The following is a 16535-nucleotide window of genomic DNA, read 5'->3' on the forward strand; positions in this document are numbered from 1 at the left end:
ATTGCACAAAAATACTTATTTTAAAAGTATAAAATTTTAAAATTATTTTCTATAAGGTCCAAAAACAACCAAAAAGTCTGGAGAAGAGCCTGCACTCTTCGATTCGACAACTTCCGTTTCCAAATCCACTAAATTATCAACGAGGGATTCCAATTCCATTCGTGCGGTGCTGGTGTTGTCGTTTGTTTGCTCATTTTGGCACGTTGCGGCGGGTTTACTTTTTTGGGTTTTCCCGAAATCCTTGCGCATCCCGCAGAATTCCTCTTTTTGTGGATAAATATCACTGAATCTTATCGTTGCATGAATTGAGATGTTGTTTGCGATCCACTAAGCCGATTAGCCTGCACCTTATATGACGCCGCCGCTGAGTCATCACTCATTTCACCGATACAATTTTATGGCCAGTCTCGGGCAGAAATCATAAAGCGATAGATTATAGTGCATCCCATCCATCCTCAGGCGCTTTTTCATCCAAGCTCGCCCAGAGACGTGAGTGTTTCCGGACGTTTTATCCTGCTTTTAGATCGACAATTGTGGATTTAATCTCTTGGATGCTTGCGCCTGGATCTTGTGCTGAAAAGACGAGCTAACCAAACTGCAGGTACGAAGACTGTTTGTCAAATATTTTGGCTCGCCTCCGACTTTTGCTTCCAACCTGCTTTTTTGTGTTCTTCCTGATATTTCTGGCTTTCCTAACTTGCCATTTAACCAGTATTCTTTTTGGTATACTTCACGTTTTTTTATGCTCTTGGGCCACTTGAATTAATTCCATTTTTGTTCTGGTAATTAATTGGGTGATTTAAAACGAATTTGAATTTGTTTTATAATTTTTATTAATTACAAATATTATTGGAGCCCGTAATTGTGCCGCTGTTCGCTTTCGCAAACATTTTAATCCTTATTTTTTGTATTTTGTCGTATTTCCCGATTTTGATGGGTTACTTCGAATGATAACGATTTCAGCCATTCCATTGCTTTCAATAGAAATTTAAAAGAGCAATCCTAACGCAGTTTTGAATTTATTTTATTTAATAACTGAAATATGAAATCCGCATTTCGGCAGTTGTATCGCTTTCTCAAACATTTGACAGTTGTATTTTGTTTATTTTTTCGTATTTTCCGATTTGATAAGCTGCTCGGGACTGGGATCATTTCAGTCATTTCAATAACAAAATTTTAGTAGAATTTCGCGTACATAGATGATTCCCTTCATAATTCGCTCGCAATGCCTGATCATCGCTGTCATCATCCTGCCGCTGACCATCTCCCCCGCCATCCCGGACATCCCCGCACCCCTCCCGAAATCTCGCCAACTGCGCGACGCTCCCACCACCCCCAGCAGCAGCACCGCCCCGCCCCCGCCCGTGGTGGAAATTAACGGCACGGTGCACGTTAGTGGGATCCGCGTGGAATCCGACAACGCCAAGGGCTTCGAGCACGGCGTGGTCAAGGTGGTGGCCGACGAGGAGACGGCCATCCGGCTGTTCGGCAGCGGCTTTATCAACTCCACCTCGGTCAAGTTCACCTCGCATAGGGGACTGCGCGGGGAGGATTGTGTGCGGTATCCCACCGGGGATGTCTTTGAGCTGCGACGGGATGCGCCGGATGCGGAGACGGATGATGTGGCCAGTGCGACGGTGGTGCTGAATGAGGGCCATGAAAAACCCTGTAAGTTTCGTCGGTGCTAGGGATGGTGAACACTGAACATCAAATGAGTGACAGCTGAAAGCGGAATTCTTTTTGTGCTTAAGATATTCCGTGAATTGCCGCGAACGTGGTATAATGGCTTAACCGATCCTATTAACAGTTCACTTAGTCGTTCACTTAGTTGTAGACGGAAATATTGCAATGATACGTTTGGTGAATGTGTTTTAACAATCGAATTTTTGTTCTTGTTTCCTCAATGCTTTAGTGAAAATACTGCACGCGATTTGTATAAAAATGCATTCTGAACTGCAACATTATACAAGCTTTCAGTGACATTTTTTTAACTGTTGTAAATGCTGCAGGCGGCAAGGAGTTTGTATTTATTTTCTCGTCATGGTTGGTAATCTGTTAGTATTCTGGATTATGATGCACTGTCATTCTTAAAACATTGTATAATCAAAAATACGCGCAATCTGCAAGAAATAGCCAGTTATATTTCCTCGCATCTTTGGTTGTAGGGATCTACTACATGTGCGTGAAGCATCCCACGGAGAACAGGTGGCTGCACCAGGGCGCCGGCTCCGCCGTCCAACTGCAGGCGATTCCTAAATACTGGATACCGCTGTGGATCCAGATCCTCATCATCATCGTGCTGCAGTGTTTATCCGGCCTGTTCTCTGGCCTCAATCTGGGCCTCTTGTCACTCGATCCCACCGAGCTGCAGATTGTGGCCAGTGTCGGGGCACCGCAGGAGAAGAAGTATGCCAAGAATATCATTCCGCTGCGGAATAAAGGCAACTTTCTCCTCTGCTCCCTGGTTATCGGCAATGTGTTGGTCAATAGTACGCTGACCATTTTCCTGGATGATCTAACGTCGGGATTGTATGCGGTTATTTTCTCCACGGTGGGGATTGTGTTGTTTGGTGAGATTGTACCGCAAGCGCTGTGCAATCGGTTTGGATTGGCGATTGGATCGGCAACTCGATGGATAACATGGGTAAGTTGCTGTTAATTTTGCTGTTGCCGTCAGCAATTGTGCATCGTGGATCAAACTTTTTTATAAAATTAAAAAATATTATTTTTCAGTTGTTTAAAATTAGTATACTACTACAAAGGTGTTAGGCTGTTAATTGGACAGTTTTTTCTTTGTGATTAGGCAGTTATAGTGGATTTTTATTTATTGTTATTTTATGATACTAATTTCAATCTTTTGTTACTTTTGTTCCATGTTGAATCAAAAATAAAAGAAATAAGAGATCCTGTGTTGGTGCTTTTCTTTCTTTTCTATGGTGCTTCTCTTTCCGATTTGTTCGCTTTCTGTGGAATCTGCAATGAAACACGTGATGGTTTTTTCCGAATTCCTAATGATTTTAACAGTAGTCGGAAATAGGGTTTTATGCTGAAGATAGTCTGATATGAAATTACTGACAATGCATTTAAATAACTAGTGGTCGTAGCACTTTGGCTTACGTAGTCATTCAAGGCGTGTGATTTCTGTGGTGCCCGTGCCAAACGTTATAACTGAATTATCAGTCGAGCAAACTCTGAATATAAATTTTTGTTTAATTAGGTCGTGATGGGCATTACGGGTGTTATTTCCTGGCCGTTGAGTAAATTACTGGACGTCCTCCTGGGTCGGGAAATCGGCACGGTATACGATCGTGAACGTCTGGTGGAGCTGATCAATGTCACTAAGGAGCATAATCTGTTGGAAAACGACGAAGTCAACATCATTTCGGGAACGTTAGCGTTGAAGAGGAAGACGGTGGCTGAAATTATGACGGCGATTGATGAAGTTTATATGTTGCCGTACGACGCTGTACTGGATTTTGATACATTAGCAGAAATTACTCGCGAAGGTGCGTACCAGGGATGGTTTTAAAAAATAAAAAACTTTATGTGAATAGTGGTGGTAAAATCATCTTGCAGCACCGATATTTCGAAATTCGGTTGCCAGCTTGCCATTATGTTTTTATGTTTCCATTTTTAATTCAGGCCTGTTACTCTGTTTTACTCATTTCAACTGAGATTAGAGATTTGACAGATACTCCAGGAACCGTAGTGTGATGGCATATACAGCGCGGCGTGAGCCTTTCCCCATCGTAATGCAATTGCGTTTTGAGTATTGCAGAGTTGACTATGATCTTTTTGAAAATTTTTTACTTACGTACTTTTAGGCTACACCAGAATTCCCATTTACGAAACGAAGCGGGATAATATTGTCGGTCTGCTCAACATCAAGGATATGGCGCTACTGGATCCGGATGACTGTACTTCCGTCAAGACATTGTGCAAATATTACGGCTATGAGCTGCGCTTCGTGTTCGAAGATACCACTCTCGATGTCATGCTGCGTAAGTTGGGATGATCAGTACGAGAATTCTCTATAGTTTCTTTGAATTTTTCCCAGTTCTCCGTGGATTTGGTGTTATCGAGTTGTCTGACCCTGGAATAGTGAAATTTTAGTGTAATCGACCACCATTCAATCGTTTTTTAAATAGTAAGTGTTCTTTACTCTGTATTGATTAGCAGGGGAGTTTTAGGTTGGGTTTGGAAACATACTGCAGTTAGTGTAGTGTAATGGACATTATGGACTATGGCAGGTTAAATTAGAAAGCCTTTGCGTCTATATAAACGCAAACTATGCCAGAAAAATCAGTATTTTGTTCTCTTGAAATCATCTTTTTTATTCTGCTTAGTGGAACCGCTGAATTTTGGAACTTTTTTTTTCCTGATTTGTAAGTGTGCTGCAAATTAAAGATCGGATAAATGCTGAGAAGTATCAGCATAAAAATTGTGCTGGTGGTTGATTAATAAATGTATATTAAAAATATTATATTAAATATTTGTGTTTATTTTTTACAATATTTATTTTCTGACTTCTTGCAGAGGATTTCAAACAGGGTCACTCGCACATGGCCTTCGTTCAGAAGATCTCCAACCCCGAAGGTGGTGACCCAGTGTACGAGACCCTCGGCGTGGTCACCCTGGAGGACATCATCGAAGAAATGATCCAATCCGAGATTCTCGACGAGTCCGACCGAGATGCCCGCGGGAAGAAGAACCTGAAAAAGGACTTCACCGTCTTCCAGGCGCGTCCCATGTACACCTCTCTCATCACACCGCAACTGCAGCACGCCTCCTTCCAGTTCCTCAGCACCTCGGTGGACCGGTTCAGTGAGACGTTGATCAGTGAACACATTTTGCGTCGGCTGATCCGCCACCCGGAAGTGGCCCGCATGATCAAGAAGAAGCCCAACGAGGTGACGCCGACGTTTGTCTACAAAAAGGGCCGGCCGGCGGATTTCTTTGTGTTGGTGCTGGAGGGTCGCGTGGAAGTGCAGATTGGCAATGAGGATCTTGTGTTCGAGAGTGGACCGTTTACGTACTTTGGCAAGACGGCGTTGGGCGGCGAGTTGGGTTTGAAGCCGGAGGAAATTGCGCAATTAGTGAAAGCGCCGTTTCCGGCGTTGGCCACCGGGAAAGCCAGCTTGCCGGGGGCGCGGATCAGTTTGGACAAGTCGAAGATGACTGGTAAGACGGGCATTTTGTCCGTTGTTTTGTTAGCTGCTTGTTGAAGCGTACTAAAATTTGGAAAAATTTATGAACTGCGCATTTGTAACGCACTTTGCTTTGCTACAAGGTGCTCGTTAATTTATTCCGTTGTTGTGACTTTTTTCCTACCTGGTGGTGAACAGGGGCACTAGCGGTTTTTTCGACTTTTGACTTTCGTTAGCGAGGCTTGCGCACGGTTTATTCGTACGTTGTGTTGGCGACAATTATTTAAGTGGTTGTGCGACTGTTTTTTTACAACCGGAAACGTTCAAAAATTTTCCCTCTGTAAACTCTGCGGATTGAAAACGATTTAGTCATTTGTTGTAGCATTTTCAAGTTTACGATTGATGTAGTATTAATTGATTGCTAGCATAGTGCAGTGGCCCATAAACGTTCGTCCTTGAGCGTGGTGCACAATCAGAACTTTCTATGTTACTATTATTTGCTATGTAGTAATGCATACTTTTTTTCAGGCACCTTTACTCCCGATTTCACCGTATACGCCACATCCGACGTGCTATTTTTGCGTATCAAACTGGCCCACTACATCGCGGCCTTGCGCGCCACCGCCCTGGAACGACAACACCGCCCCTCCGGCCTGATCCCGTCCAGTCCCTCCGCGCAGAACATGCCCACGGAGATCGACACCTTCGGGCAGGAGATGGAGCGCGTCCGGACGGACGACCTGAACACCACGGAATTCCTGCCGGCCGTCACCGCTACCACTCCGACCGGCGTGGCCGCTGATCCCAACGGGTCCGCGGTCTTCATTAAGATGTCGGCGCCGCCCAGTGCGGATAATCTGCTGCGCACGCCCAAAGGTGAACGGGCGCACCGGTCGCGCTCGCGTTCCTCCTCACCGTCGAGGCGGGACGATGAACGGGATCAGCTGCTGCCGCCGGCGGGAGCACCGAAGGAAGAGAGACAACGATCGCCGAGGAAATCTCCCGAACGAAAATAAATTGACGTGATGCTATGTTTCCTGTTTTCCACTGTATTTTGTATTATTGGTGATATTTATTTTGTTATATTGCTTTGTTTTATAATAGTTTCGATGCATGTTTTTAATGAGTATTAATGTTTCTTATTCGCGTGATTATTCTGTCACTTTTGTGATTGTGGTTCTCTTCCAGATATGTATTAATCAGATGTTATTGCCTTATTGGTAGATTATTTCACGTTAGTAACCAGTACAGTGCTGTAAATAAATCTGAAAATTTGCAGTTGGTTGCGGGGCCGCGACTTGGGACCGCCTTTAATTGCGAGAGGCGGTCAGTGTGCCAAAAGAATAACAACCATAATAAATTTATGAATGAAGACTACTTTCTTCTGTCTTCAAAATTAACACAATAACAAACCGAACAATCTCGAAATTGATTCTTGTATCAGTGTACACCAATATTGTTCTGTAGTGAGAGCAGTGACTCAATGTACTGTACCTAAGTACGTACTTTGTTGCATACGTGACCACTAAACGGTATCGCATTATTTTCGCGGAATTTTGATCCAGCATGTATGTGGCCGAAAAAAACCTGATCGGATGGCGTGATAAGAGGCTTTCTCCATAAACACCCCAAACAAAACCGCCTAATAATCCTATTCTTATGGCCTGGGCCGCCTGGCCAATCAACGCTCGTACTCTTGCACCCACATGCTCTGCGCACCGTTGATAAACTGTACGTACCGCTCGTTACTCTATCCACTGTCCAGACTTCTTCGGTCAACGACTCAAGAAGCCCGCGACTGGTGCAGTATGAATTTTTTAGCACTTACTGTCTACGGGAATTTCCCGAAGAACATCGTCTTCTTTTCTCTTCGAGGGCGCTCTTGACTCACATCCCGCGCGCTACATCATCGAAAAGCGTCTAACATTTTCCTCTCTTTTCATCTCGATTCTTTCATCAAATCGGTTACAAGTTGTGTGGAAATTTAAATTCTGAGCCGCAGCCGATCAGTGTGAACGAGGTTTTCATTGTACTGTTGTTTGCACACGATTTGTTCAAGCAGCGACAAGGACCTTCTTGACATTATTTCAACAAATCTCCTTCAAACATGGCTGCCGATACGCCGGTAATGGACAGCAGCGTGGTAACGGAGACGGCCACCACAACGGTGGACACCACCACAACGGAGGCACCCAGGACGACGCCGGACGTGGTTCTTCATCATTTCGGACGCACGGCGGTGGTGCCCGACGTGTCGCCGTTTGGACTCAAATTGGAGACCTATCTGCGCATGACCAAAGTCAATTTTGAAGTAAGATCGAAGAAGAGAGCAGAGTGCCTCTCAATTTCATTATGGTTTTTAGAAAGAAGATTTTGAATATTAGGAATTTTTGAAAATCTTACTCGTGACCCTGCTTCGTAGTGCAAAATTAAAATACGAATAATAAATATAATTTTGGTGTTTAAACAGACTAAACTGAACCAATGTTTCCGTAAATAGCAATAACAGTTACCGATATTAATAATAATTCCTAATTAGACTAAGCGATAACTGCAAACAGTAACAAGATTTTTACGGTTTTTGATTTTGTTGTGATTTTTATCTTGACGAAAATTAATCATACGGATTAAATGTGCGATGAACGGTAATACAGGTGCGGCTTCGCTTTGGCACAGCATAGCAGGAAGTTTCGTGTTGTGAATTATACGACTCAATTTGCAATTCGGTATTTAACACATCAGTTCAGATTTCAATGGTCATGCCAAAAATTTGCATTCTGTCCCGAGATTGTTGTCCAATTTTGTGACTGAACTCATGCTGCTAAACAGACTTGTGTCATAGCTTTCTTAGTAACTGAGATTGGTATGAAGATACAGTACAAATATTGCATGATTCAATGGTAAATAAGTTATAAGCCATAAATTAATTTAACCATAATACCAGTTCTAAATGGAAATTATATTTACAGTAATTGCACTTGATTTGGCAAAGGTCACGCAGAAATTAAATCAGAAAATTATCAATAGCGTATGAAGTAAGTATCAGCGTTGTTTCGGTTTTCTTGATTTTGTGGGTGTGACCCGGAGTTAGATATTCTTATTCGGGAAACAATAGATTTCATGGAGTGTTTAAAGAGGGACGTTTGTTTCAGACGAGAAAAGCTTATTTGTCGTGTTTTTGTTTTTCAGAACGATTTCGCGAAGCCGCATTCGAGCAAGACGGGCAAAGCGCCGTGGCTGACGTACGCCGGACAGGATGTGAGCGATTCATCCATGTGCATTGACTTTTTGAAACTGAAGACCGGACTGGATCTGAACAGTACGCTGACGCCGAGCGAAAAGGGAATTAATCGGGCCTTCCAGAAGCTCGTGGAAGAGGAACTCTACTGGTTAGTCACACTCAATTTACATCTGCGCCGCTGTCCACACACACGGGCAGTAGCTCCCGTAATTATCTTTCCCATTATTGAATTTTTAACCTATTTTACTCTTCATTGCCTAACACTTTGTGGGATCGGTGAAATAATTCAGTGTCAGTTTTCGTGTGAAAAGTTTTGTCGTGTGATACTCACTTCTGGATCTCAGAAAGTTGCAAGCATTCAGGCCAGAAGTCGGTTTTCCCCGGGTCGATTACTGCGCGCTAACTAATAGCATATTTTATTATCACATTCTGCAATATCTACGTTTACACATCAGCGCCCTTAATCTTAATTTAATGGTTAATTCCACTAAATGTAAGCTAAACGTGTTGGTCATACCTTGAAGTACGCACAGCTCACTGTACCAGGCTAAACTTTTTTCTACTTTTAAATTTGGTACATAAGTTACTGTAGTGCAGTGGCAGAGTTGCAGTATAATGCAGTGCAGGCAAAATTTCACTGCGGCGCTTATCATTGTTTTGTTTATTTAGGGTGCTGGTGTTATGGCGCTGGAGCTACGACAAGGAGGAGACCGTGGTCAAGCAGTTCCCGTTCAGCAAACTGAAAGATCTGATCCTGCCCAAGATCATCCGCAGCCGGCTGAAGGCGCAGGCGCATGCCCATGGAATTGGACGCTTCACGGCCCCGGAAGTGATGAAGATGGGCGAGGATGATGTGACGGCCATTGGCGAGTATCTGGGTAAGTGAATTGGGGGGAGTGGATGCAGCGATTAAACGATGAGGGGTGCTAATGGAAACCGGGCGCGATAAGGCTTCGTTCTAAGTTTTAAAATTCTTACTTTGCATGATCACGGATCGGAATTGATGAGTGTTAACTTGATTCCGTTTAGATAATTTAGGGTTTATTTAAAAATCGAGTAAAATTGTTCAGAGCCAATTTATGGCGCTCAGTCAATATCAGCGTAAATTTTAGCTTGTTCGTGTTTAATCACTATTCCGTTTTACATTTTATAATAAGTAATTTATGGTTCAATATTTAGACAATTTCAATATTCGAAAACTTTGCATTGCAATTCCACCTTCGATTTAACATCGCTACTAAAAATCGCGAATAAGATATGAGCGCATTATACTTTGAATTAGTAGTACGAGTGAGACAAGTGAAGGAAATGTGATATAAAAGGCGGCAGCTCAGAGTACTTCAGCTCGTTACGCCGCGAAAAAATCCGTGGTTTTTAAATCAGTGGTTTTCAAAAATCCGTCGCTGTCGTATTTGGGTGCGTTGATATCATTCTGGATTTTCCTTACCATCTTCTCTGCGATAGTTTTGTGTTAGAGCGCAATCATTTGTCAAATTCCTTGATGAAAATATGTTATTCCTGGCGCTTCCCATCTTGTTGATTCATTCTTGTTGCGTTTGATAGGATGCAATCCACGCCAAGCTGAAGGAAATTCAACAGAAGGATAAAATCAGTGAGCACTGCGCTGCTGTTTTTAACCATCTGTGCTGCTTTCTGTTGATTTATCCGGATAAAACTATCTTTTTTTTTCTTCCTGATCAGACAAACCCCTCGTGGATTATATCTTCGTGCTGTTTGATCCGTGCAACGATGCGACGGTTCTGCGGAGTAAACTGGTGGATTTTCTGGGTGATAAAACGGATGTCTTCGTCGAATGGTGGGTTCTTCGTCGTCGTCGCCACAGTTAACGGGCAAAATCCTGACTTTGGCATTTTTCTGAAGGTTTGTTAAAGTGGTGTCACAAGTGGATAATCAAGTGACAAAAGGTATTCAATATTGAGCGATTGCTTTGCTGTACAAACCGACTGAATGCTGTGCAGTGTTCACTGTTCTGGGATTTTTTATTTTTAGTCATTTATAATGATTTATTTACAGCAGTTTTAATTCACTTAATCGGTTGATATGCAAAAAGGTGGATTTGCTGAAATTTTTGACATTTTTTTATCGCTACCCCACTGGAAAGCACTGCGTGTATCACTGTATCTGAAGATTTGATAATTATTTTAGTAAGTAATCTAATTTCAAAACTGCAATTTTCTTAAAGTGTTATTTTTGTTATTTGTTAAATTTCGTCCAGTTGACAGTTAGCTTTTGCTGAATATTCTTTTTCATTTATGTGCTGTCATCTGAATGTATCCATTTTTGATTGAGCATCGTTGTGGTCCTTCTTTTCCTGCACTACCCTAGTAATCAAAATCACTGTCGTGTTAAATATTTTTGTTCCTGTGTTGTCAGTCGTTACTGTCAGTCATCTTTGTACGGTACTCGTATACGAAGTATAGTAATACTTATGGATATTGCCTGTTTACCTCGAAAAGTCAGTTATCCATGGGCAGATCTAAATCACTGCAGTATATTATAATTTGGTCTTTTTCATCGACTGCAGCGCAATCGGAGATAGCTGGCAAGCAGTCATCTGCTGGCGCCCCGGAAGGCACCGCTGCCACGACCAAACCCACTCCCTGTCCGGAAAAAGGTAATCGCTGAATGCAGAGGAGAATGCGATGCAGAGTCTTTCACCGCGATAATTTTTTTTTCAACTTAGTTTCACTCGCATTCATTGTATAGATACATCCACCGTTCCCACTGTGAAAACGGATCCGCCCAGTGAAGCGCAGCCTCCAGTCCCGGCGGCCACTTCCGGCTCTGAATCTCCACATGTACGTTATCAAAAACGCATATTAATCAATTGAACAGATTAATATCTGAACGGGGGTCTGTTTGGGAATTATAGAAAACGGAAGCGGACAAACGGCGTGAGGCGGAAGCAGAAAACGATTGGGAATCCGATCCGTCCCGTTCGCGCCACCATCATCGCTCATGTCGGCGCCGGGAACATCGTGGCACCGCGGATCCCAACAGAGAGCAGTAAGTATTTATCGTTGCTTTTGGGAGTAGCCTGACGAAACTGACAGCTGCTGGGTGTGTTAGGCCGAAATCCGGGGTGTCGCGCATTTCACCAAGGCGGCGCGTGATGCGGTGAAGTCGGTACAAGCCGTCAGCGCCGCCCAGCAAGATGTTCCTTTGGTGGAGAAGAAGAAAAGCGAAGAAAAAGTGGTCCAACCTTAGGGTACGAAGATTTGCGGTGTTTCGTTTTGTACGAGTAGAATAAAAAGGCTGCAGAAGCAGCATATTTCTCGGTGTTTACTTTTTTATTTTGTAATCTTCATTTTCTCCTTAAAATTCTTTCTATATTTTATTTTTCTTGGCAGAAGAGATAATGGTTATTGAAGCCGATGCTATCGAGGAGGCTGTAATGGATCAGGAGGCGTTGAAATCCGACGATGAATCTCGGTAAAGAGGATTTTTTATTCTCTTTCGGATATCAAAAGTGCTGTGTTACGTCTGGTTTCTGGTCGTTGATAGTGGTCAACCCATTGCGGTGAAAATTGGTCGTGGTGGCGGCCAGAAGCGCGCACATGAAGAACGGGAAAGGGACATCCGCAGTGTCACGGCTCCCGTGCCGGCCCCCGTGGCTCCGACGCGGGCGGATTCTCCGCTGATTGTCCCGGACTACCGACACCAGGAGGAAACGGAGAAGGTCCTGGATCAGGATTCCGAAGAGTAAGTCGGCACCAACATTGTCCTCCAGTATTTTTTACAGAATAATTCCTTTGTTGTTAATTAATTTCGTCCTTATCCTTATCATATTGCTTTCACCATGGGATTGAATAATCAATCAACAGCTATCGCTTAGCATTGTTATGATTATGGTTTGCTCATTGTAATGAGAGGTGACCACAATAGCAGTTTACGATGACAGTCAGACAAAGCAGTGCTGTTCCGTTGGTAATTCGAGCTTTGGTAATTCCGTTGGTAATTCATAATTTTATAACATCTTTTTGCTGTGGGCATATTTAACGCTTTACTCGGTAAATGTTTTAAATTTTGTCAAATACTAACTTTGTTGGTCCCTGGCAGAGCAAAGATCGTTGCGTAGGCGATATTTTAATTTTGTTTTCGCCTTTCTCCTTACGACTAAGTTGTTGCCGTTGCAGAATTCCAGGGTTGCTGGTGGCTGTGCCGTCCCATTCGTTCAGCGGTGTTATCATGGGTCAGCAAGGCTTCGGACGCAATTGATGGGGCACGTTCGCCCTGCCGGAGTTCACGTGTCCGGCATCGGCCGAATAACATTCCAATCTCCTTCTCAACACGGTGGAGATTGCGATGCACTGCCGCATTTTACTGTTCGTTGACGATAGTTTTTTACAGCAATGGGCGGGGATGAAATGGATGTCGATGGACCGCCACCTGCTAAACGGATACGTCCGGGAGTCATACCGGTATGACCTGTTTCGAATTATTAATTAATCGCAATTTATTCGTTTTGGGTAATTGCTGATTATTCGTTATCTGTTTAGGCAACGATTTACCTTACTGGTTTAATTTCACAAATGCCTTTTTAACAGCTTTGACCTTTTTATTTTTAAGTCATGAAATGTATTGTGTGAAGTATTCTTCTTTTGAGCAAAGGGCAGGGCACACTACATCGAAGTTAAAATAATGTTGATCACGTAATTAGAGACTAATAAGAAGATTTTCAATCATGATTCGATTACAGTTCGTTTAAATTTGTGCGACATTTTTCACCACATGATTATCTGTTTGTGGATTTTTGCCACACTGTGCTAAAAAAGCAAAAATCTGTCCGTATTTCCATCCCGTCTGCCGGAACGGAAAACATTGTCGCTTTGGGGCGACGTGTGTGTTCGATCATTCAGGAGCATCACCGGCGGAAGGACCGAATAAACGTATGCATTTTCCCGTCGACATTTTCTAAAGCATTCTTACATTGTGATCGTTTTGCAGAAGCTCCTCCCGTGCCGACCAAAATCCCGTTCTGTATCTACGCACCGTTTTGCACGCAGCCGCGCTGCAAGCTCCTGCACAAGCAGCCAGTGGTAAGAATTCCCTATATCGTATACTCTGAATCAGTTTTTGTATTAAAGCTACTGTAATTTCTCGTGGTGACCGTGTAGGTATGCACGTTTGGCGCGCAGTGTCGCATGGGAGCCGCACGCTGCGCCTTCCTGCATCCGGAAGATCTGGCCGACGGGGGATCGACGGTCGGGGACCGGAGTGATCTGCAGATAACCGATCTGGAGGAGGACAGTGAGTTTGAGGCGGACGTGACGGGGGGCGATGCGGAGAGCGTGGAGGGTGGACAGTTCACGGTGTCGGCGCCGCATCCCGAGATGGACCAACCGGAACCCATGCCCATTTAAGAGCGCTGCGGAGGATGCTGGTGCATGGATTATAGTTGTTACTTGTTACTAATAGTGTATTATTGCATGCGTTTTGAGATGGTTTCTAAAAGAGCATAGTTTCCTGCTGTATTTTGAGCGCTGATATGTGCGATCGAGCGGTTACGTTATCATCAGTTTTTGTTTGATGGCCGCCAGTCATGAGGTACACAGTACAACCTTCACTGACGGCTAAACCAGTATTGCAGAAGTCCGATAAAAGAATTGTCACTATTGCATATTATTATGTTGTGCAGCAGTATTAGTACTACGAGTAGTTCCACAGTTATCGACAGCTTTTAGCTGCCCGAAATAATGCACAACTGTCACAACAACTGTAAGTTGCAAATATGTTTGACGTGCACAACAAGGTCTGGCTTTACTGCATGCAAGTTTGTGGATTTTTCTGCTATCCTGTTCGGCCGTCGTGCTGGAATTTTGCCTTTAATTTCTATAGCCTGTAACTGATTTGTTTGATCAGATTCAACATTTTATAACTTTTATAATAATTTTTATAATAACATAATGTAAGCCAGCAAGTTAGCACTTGGTACAGAATCATTTTTTGCTATTTTATTTTTATTTTTCATCACCAAATTATGTATATGCACTGTCATTTTGAAATTTATTATTGCAACAGTACGCGTAGCATTAGATTTGCTGTTTTTTGCATACGGATAACCGAAATAGTGTGACCTCTTAATGTTGGAACTTCTTCATTTTTTATTACTCTGAAACTTTTATTACTTTTTTGTTACTTTGGTTTATTCTTTTAAACTCTATGAAAATTTCCAAAGCTGGCCCACTGTAGTCTGTAGTTCTTTCAAAACCAGTACGGTAGCTCTTGGAGAACAAAAACAAATTCAATGGGTTAATCAGAGAAGCACTGTAACCTAGAACGTAAACCAGGGAGCGAAGACGTCCGGTATGGGAGTGTTGCATACGATTCTGAAGAAAAGCGGTGATCGTTGATGGCGCCACAGTTGGGGCAAGCCGACAGCGCCCGGTCATCACTGGGAATTCGCACCGTGCAACCAATAGTGCCACACTTTAAAGGGTTGGTTACCCCCTCCTACGCGGGAGAAATATTTTCTCAAGAAGCGCGCGAATGATCAGCGACCTGAGTAACTTTGATCATATAATTAACATCTGCATAATGCATATGCTGCAGGCCTGCAGCTGCCTCCCGAGCAAAATTGCGAATACCATTTGCCAACACAGATGGCTGTTATTACTAAAGGGCTCTTAATACTAGGGTAGCACTCGATTACAAGACCAGTGATTAACTTCTTGCGTAAATGTGCAGCGGGAATTACAGATTCACGGGTCACGCTATGCTCTATTGTATACCGCGGCCTGCCACCGGTCTTGTACACTGCAAATTGTTGTTAGCATTACTTACGTAATTTTCAGTGCACATGCGACATTCACAGAGATGACTGTGGATGTCCTGGAATGCATTCTTCTCCCGAAATTAGTCATGCAGCACAAATCAAATGCTCCGACATTATGCAGACCCGGGGTAAATATCTGTAGAAGTATATATCTCGCGTAGCATGCACCATCAGGTCCCGTCCTACGAAATCCAGGGTAACGTTGGTATCCCAGCACACTGGCGTCATCCGACGGTGTCGCGCTGGCCAGAACAGTCCCGCCCCGAAACTGCAGGGCTTTGTGTGCTTAAGACTAAGCACTAATCGGAAAGGTGATAAGGATGCTTAGACAAAATAATGCTTAAACGGTCTCGGTACGATGGAACCGGGGCTTTTGACTTCGAGGTAACATTTGACCAGGCCAGTATATGCGCTGCATGCGTGCTAGGATGCTGAAACCTGATGAATGTGAAAGTCTGTACATGCACAATCAAAGCACTTCATCAATAAACGTTGAAGAAACCGAGGTACAATGTATGCGTACAAGTCGTCCAGTATTTCCGGTTGCGGATGGGACGGATACATGAGCAGAATTTGTTGGTTTGATATGGCTTCAGCTTGGGTATACGGTAAGTACGTGAAGGTAAGATTAATCTAGCATAGCTATAATAATCGCATTGAAAGAGACAACGTTTAAAATACTGTCACGAGTACTCCTCGTGCCATAGCTTGTTTAATGCTTCCCTATATGGTGATGCTCTGTTTGTGTGTGTCATCCTTCACTGTTTCGAGCTGCTAAGTGATTTTGATCATTAGCGCTACTAATGATCATCGCTCGTTGTGCAATCTAGCCTTCGGCTAGTTTGTTTGTTTGTTTGTTGCCTTCCTGTATAATGCTACCGCTTTGTATGCTACAGCAGAGAGTAGCCAATAAAGGTCCAGCTTCCGTTGTGTCATCCCGCCACGTCAGGGCATGCCGCACAGACCGTGCCCTTAATGACAATACGTTTTTGATCTGCTAATATACATTTCCGTACTAATTTAAAATTCGATAAATACAAAACTACCGGTATAAGCACTCGTTTACTAATACATATAGATATAATTATTTTGTTTCGAGGCATAAGCTTTCAAAATGACGTTAGCTCCAAGCGCGGGCTTTTTCTTTACAGTACTTAAAATATATCTATATATACAGCCCTGGGCCAGTGCCGCTCTACAGTAGTACAGGCAACTCTACAGTAGTATAGGCAACTTCGCCAGTTGCCTATACTACTGTAGAGCGGCACTGCCTGGGCAGCCAAGTTGGGACAGTAGTAGTGTTAAATAAATTACAAGATTGTTTAACACGTAGCTTTCCTTTTTACACTTT

The 16535-nt window shown here is 43.3% G+C and overlaps 3 protein-coding genes across 9 annotated transcripts; all 3 read left to right on the forward strand.

Annotated features, from left to right (window-relative positions):
• The first annotated feature begins 191 nt into the window (after positions 1-191).
• On the forward strand, positions 192-6521 carry LOC129597163 (unextended protein-like). Its single transcript, XM_055494613.1, has 7 exons — positions 192-601; positions 1200-1668; positions 2166-2644; positions 3218-3506; positions 3825-4001; positions 4537-5181; positions 5676-6521. The coding sequence occupies exons 2-7, from the start codon at positions 1200-1202 to the stop codon at positions 6161-6163; spliced, it is 2547 nt and encodes an 848-aa protein (XP_055350588.1). The 5' UTR covers positions 192-601; the 3' UTR covers positions 6164-6521.
• Positions 6522-7001: 480 nt separating this feature from the next.
• On the forward strand, positions 7002-11164 carry LOC129597179 (failed axon connections homolog). 4 transcript variants are annotated; one of them, XM_055494642.1, is made up of 7 exons: positions 7002-7458; positions 8337-8536; positions 9058-9266; positions 9952-10000; positions 10090-10269; positions 10934-11023; positions 11116-11164. In XM_055494642.1, the coding sequence occupies exons 1-4, from the start codon at positions 7255-7257 to the stop codon at positions 9993-9995; spliced, it is 657 nt and encodes a 218-aa protein (XP_055350617.1). In that variant the 5' UTR covers positions 7002-7254; the 3' UTR covers positions 9996-10000; positions 10090-10269; positions 10934-11023; positions 11116-11164. The 4 variants fall into 4 exon arrangements, with proteins under 4 accessions (XP_055350617.1, XP_055350620.1, XP_055350618.1 ...); XM_055494645.1 differs by having other exon boundaries at positions 10090-10204; positions 11116-11158; XM_055494643.1 differs by lacking the exon at positions 11116-11164 and having other exon boundaries at positions 10090-10313; positions 10934-10944.
• A 393-nt stretch (positions 11165-11557) lies between these two features.
• LOC129597180 (uncharacterized) lies at positions 11558-14016 on the forward strand. Of its 4 annotated transcripts, none has more exons than XR_008691529.1 (8): positions 11558-11617; positions 11760-11841; positions 11914-12111; positions 12546-12702; positions 12760-12830; positions 12909-13298; positions 13357-13448; positions 13527-14016. XR_008691529.1 is itself a non-coding variant. In XM_055494646.1 (8 exons), exons 5-8 carry the CDS (start codon positions 12772-12774, stop codon positions 13770-13772), a joined length of 537 nt encoding a protein of 178 aa, XP_055350621.1. In that variant the 5' UTR covers positions 11558-11617; positions 11760-11841; positions 11914-12111; positions 12546-12702; positions 12760-12771; the 3' UTR covers positions 13773-14016. The 4 variants fall into 4 exon arrangements, 2 of the variants coding, with proteins under 2 accessions (XP_055350621.1, XP_055350622.1); XR_008691530.1 differs by having other exon boundaries at positions 13109-13298; XM_055494646.1 differs by having other exon boundaries at positions 12760-12829; positions 13158-13298.
• Positions 14017-16535: the final 2519 nt, after the last annotated feature.

Source organism: Paramacrobiotus metropolitanus, unplaced genomic scaffold (genome assembly GCF_019649055.1).
Source record: "Paramacrobiotus metropolitanus isolate TYO unplaced genomic scaffold, Prichtersi_v1.0 Parri_scaffold0000101, whole genome shotgun sequence".
NCBI lineage: Eukaryota > Metazoa > Tardigrada > Eutardigrada > Parachela > Macrobiotidae > Paramacrobiotus > Paramacrobiotus metropolitanus.

What these genes read in the sequence shown, in the direction of transcription:
- LOC129597163 (XM_055494613.1), top strand. Translation starts at nt 1,200, where the DNA reads ATGATTCCCTTCATAATTCGCTCGCAATGCCTGATCATCGCTGTCATC. An exon ending in TGAGGGCCATGAAAAACCCT is followed by an intron (nt 1,669 to 2,165) that starts GTAAGTTTCGTC and finishes CTTTGGTTGTAG; the next exon opens with GGATCTACTACATGTGCGTG. An exon ending in GGACAAGTCGAAGATGACTG is followed by an intron (nt 5,182 to 5,675) that starts GTAAGACGGGCA and finishes ACTTTTTTTCAG; the next exon opens with GCACCTTTACTCCCGATTTC.
- LOC129597179 (XM_055494642.1), top strand. Translation starts at nt 7,255, where the DNA reads ATGGCTGCCGATACGCCGGTAATGGACAGCAGCGTGGTAACGGAGACG. An exon ending in GTGGAAGAGGAACTCTACTG is followed by an intron (nt 8,537 to 9,057) that starts GTTAGTCACACT and finishes TTGTTTATTTAG; the next exon opens with GGTGCTGGTGTTATGGCGCT. An exon ending in GGCCATTGGCGAGTATCTGG is followed by an intron (nt 9,267 to 9,951) that starts GTAAGTGAATTG and finishes TGCGTTTGATAG; the next exon opens with GATGCAATCCACGCCAAGCT.
- LOC129597180 (XM_055494646.1), top strand. Translation starts at nt 12,772, where the DNA reads ATGAAATGGATGTCGATGGACCGCCACCTGCTAAACGGATACGTCCGG. An exon ending in ATACGTCCGGGAGTCATACC is followed by an intron (nt 12,830 to 13,157) that starts GGTATGACCTGT and finishes TATCTGTTTGTG; the next exon opens with GATTTTTGCCACACTGTGCT. An exon ending in GGCGGAAGGACCGAATAAAC is followed by an intron (nt 13,299 to 13,356) that starts GTATGCATTTTC and finishes ATCGTTTTGCAG; the next exon opens with AAGCTCCTCCCGTGCCGACC.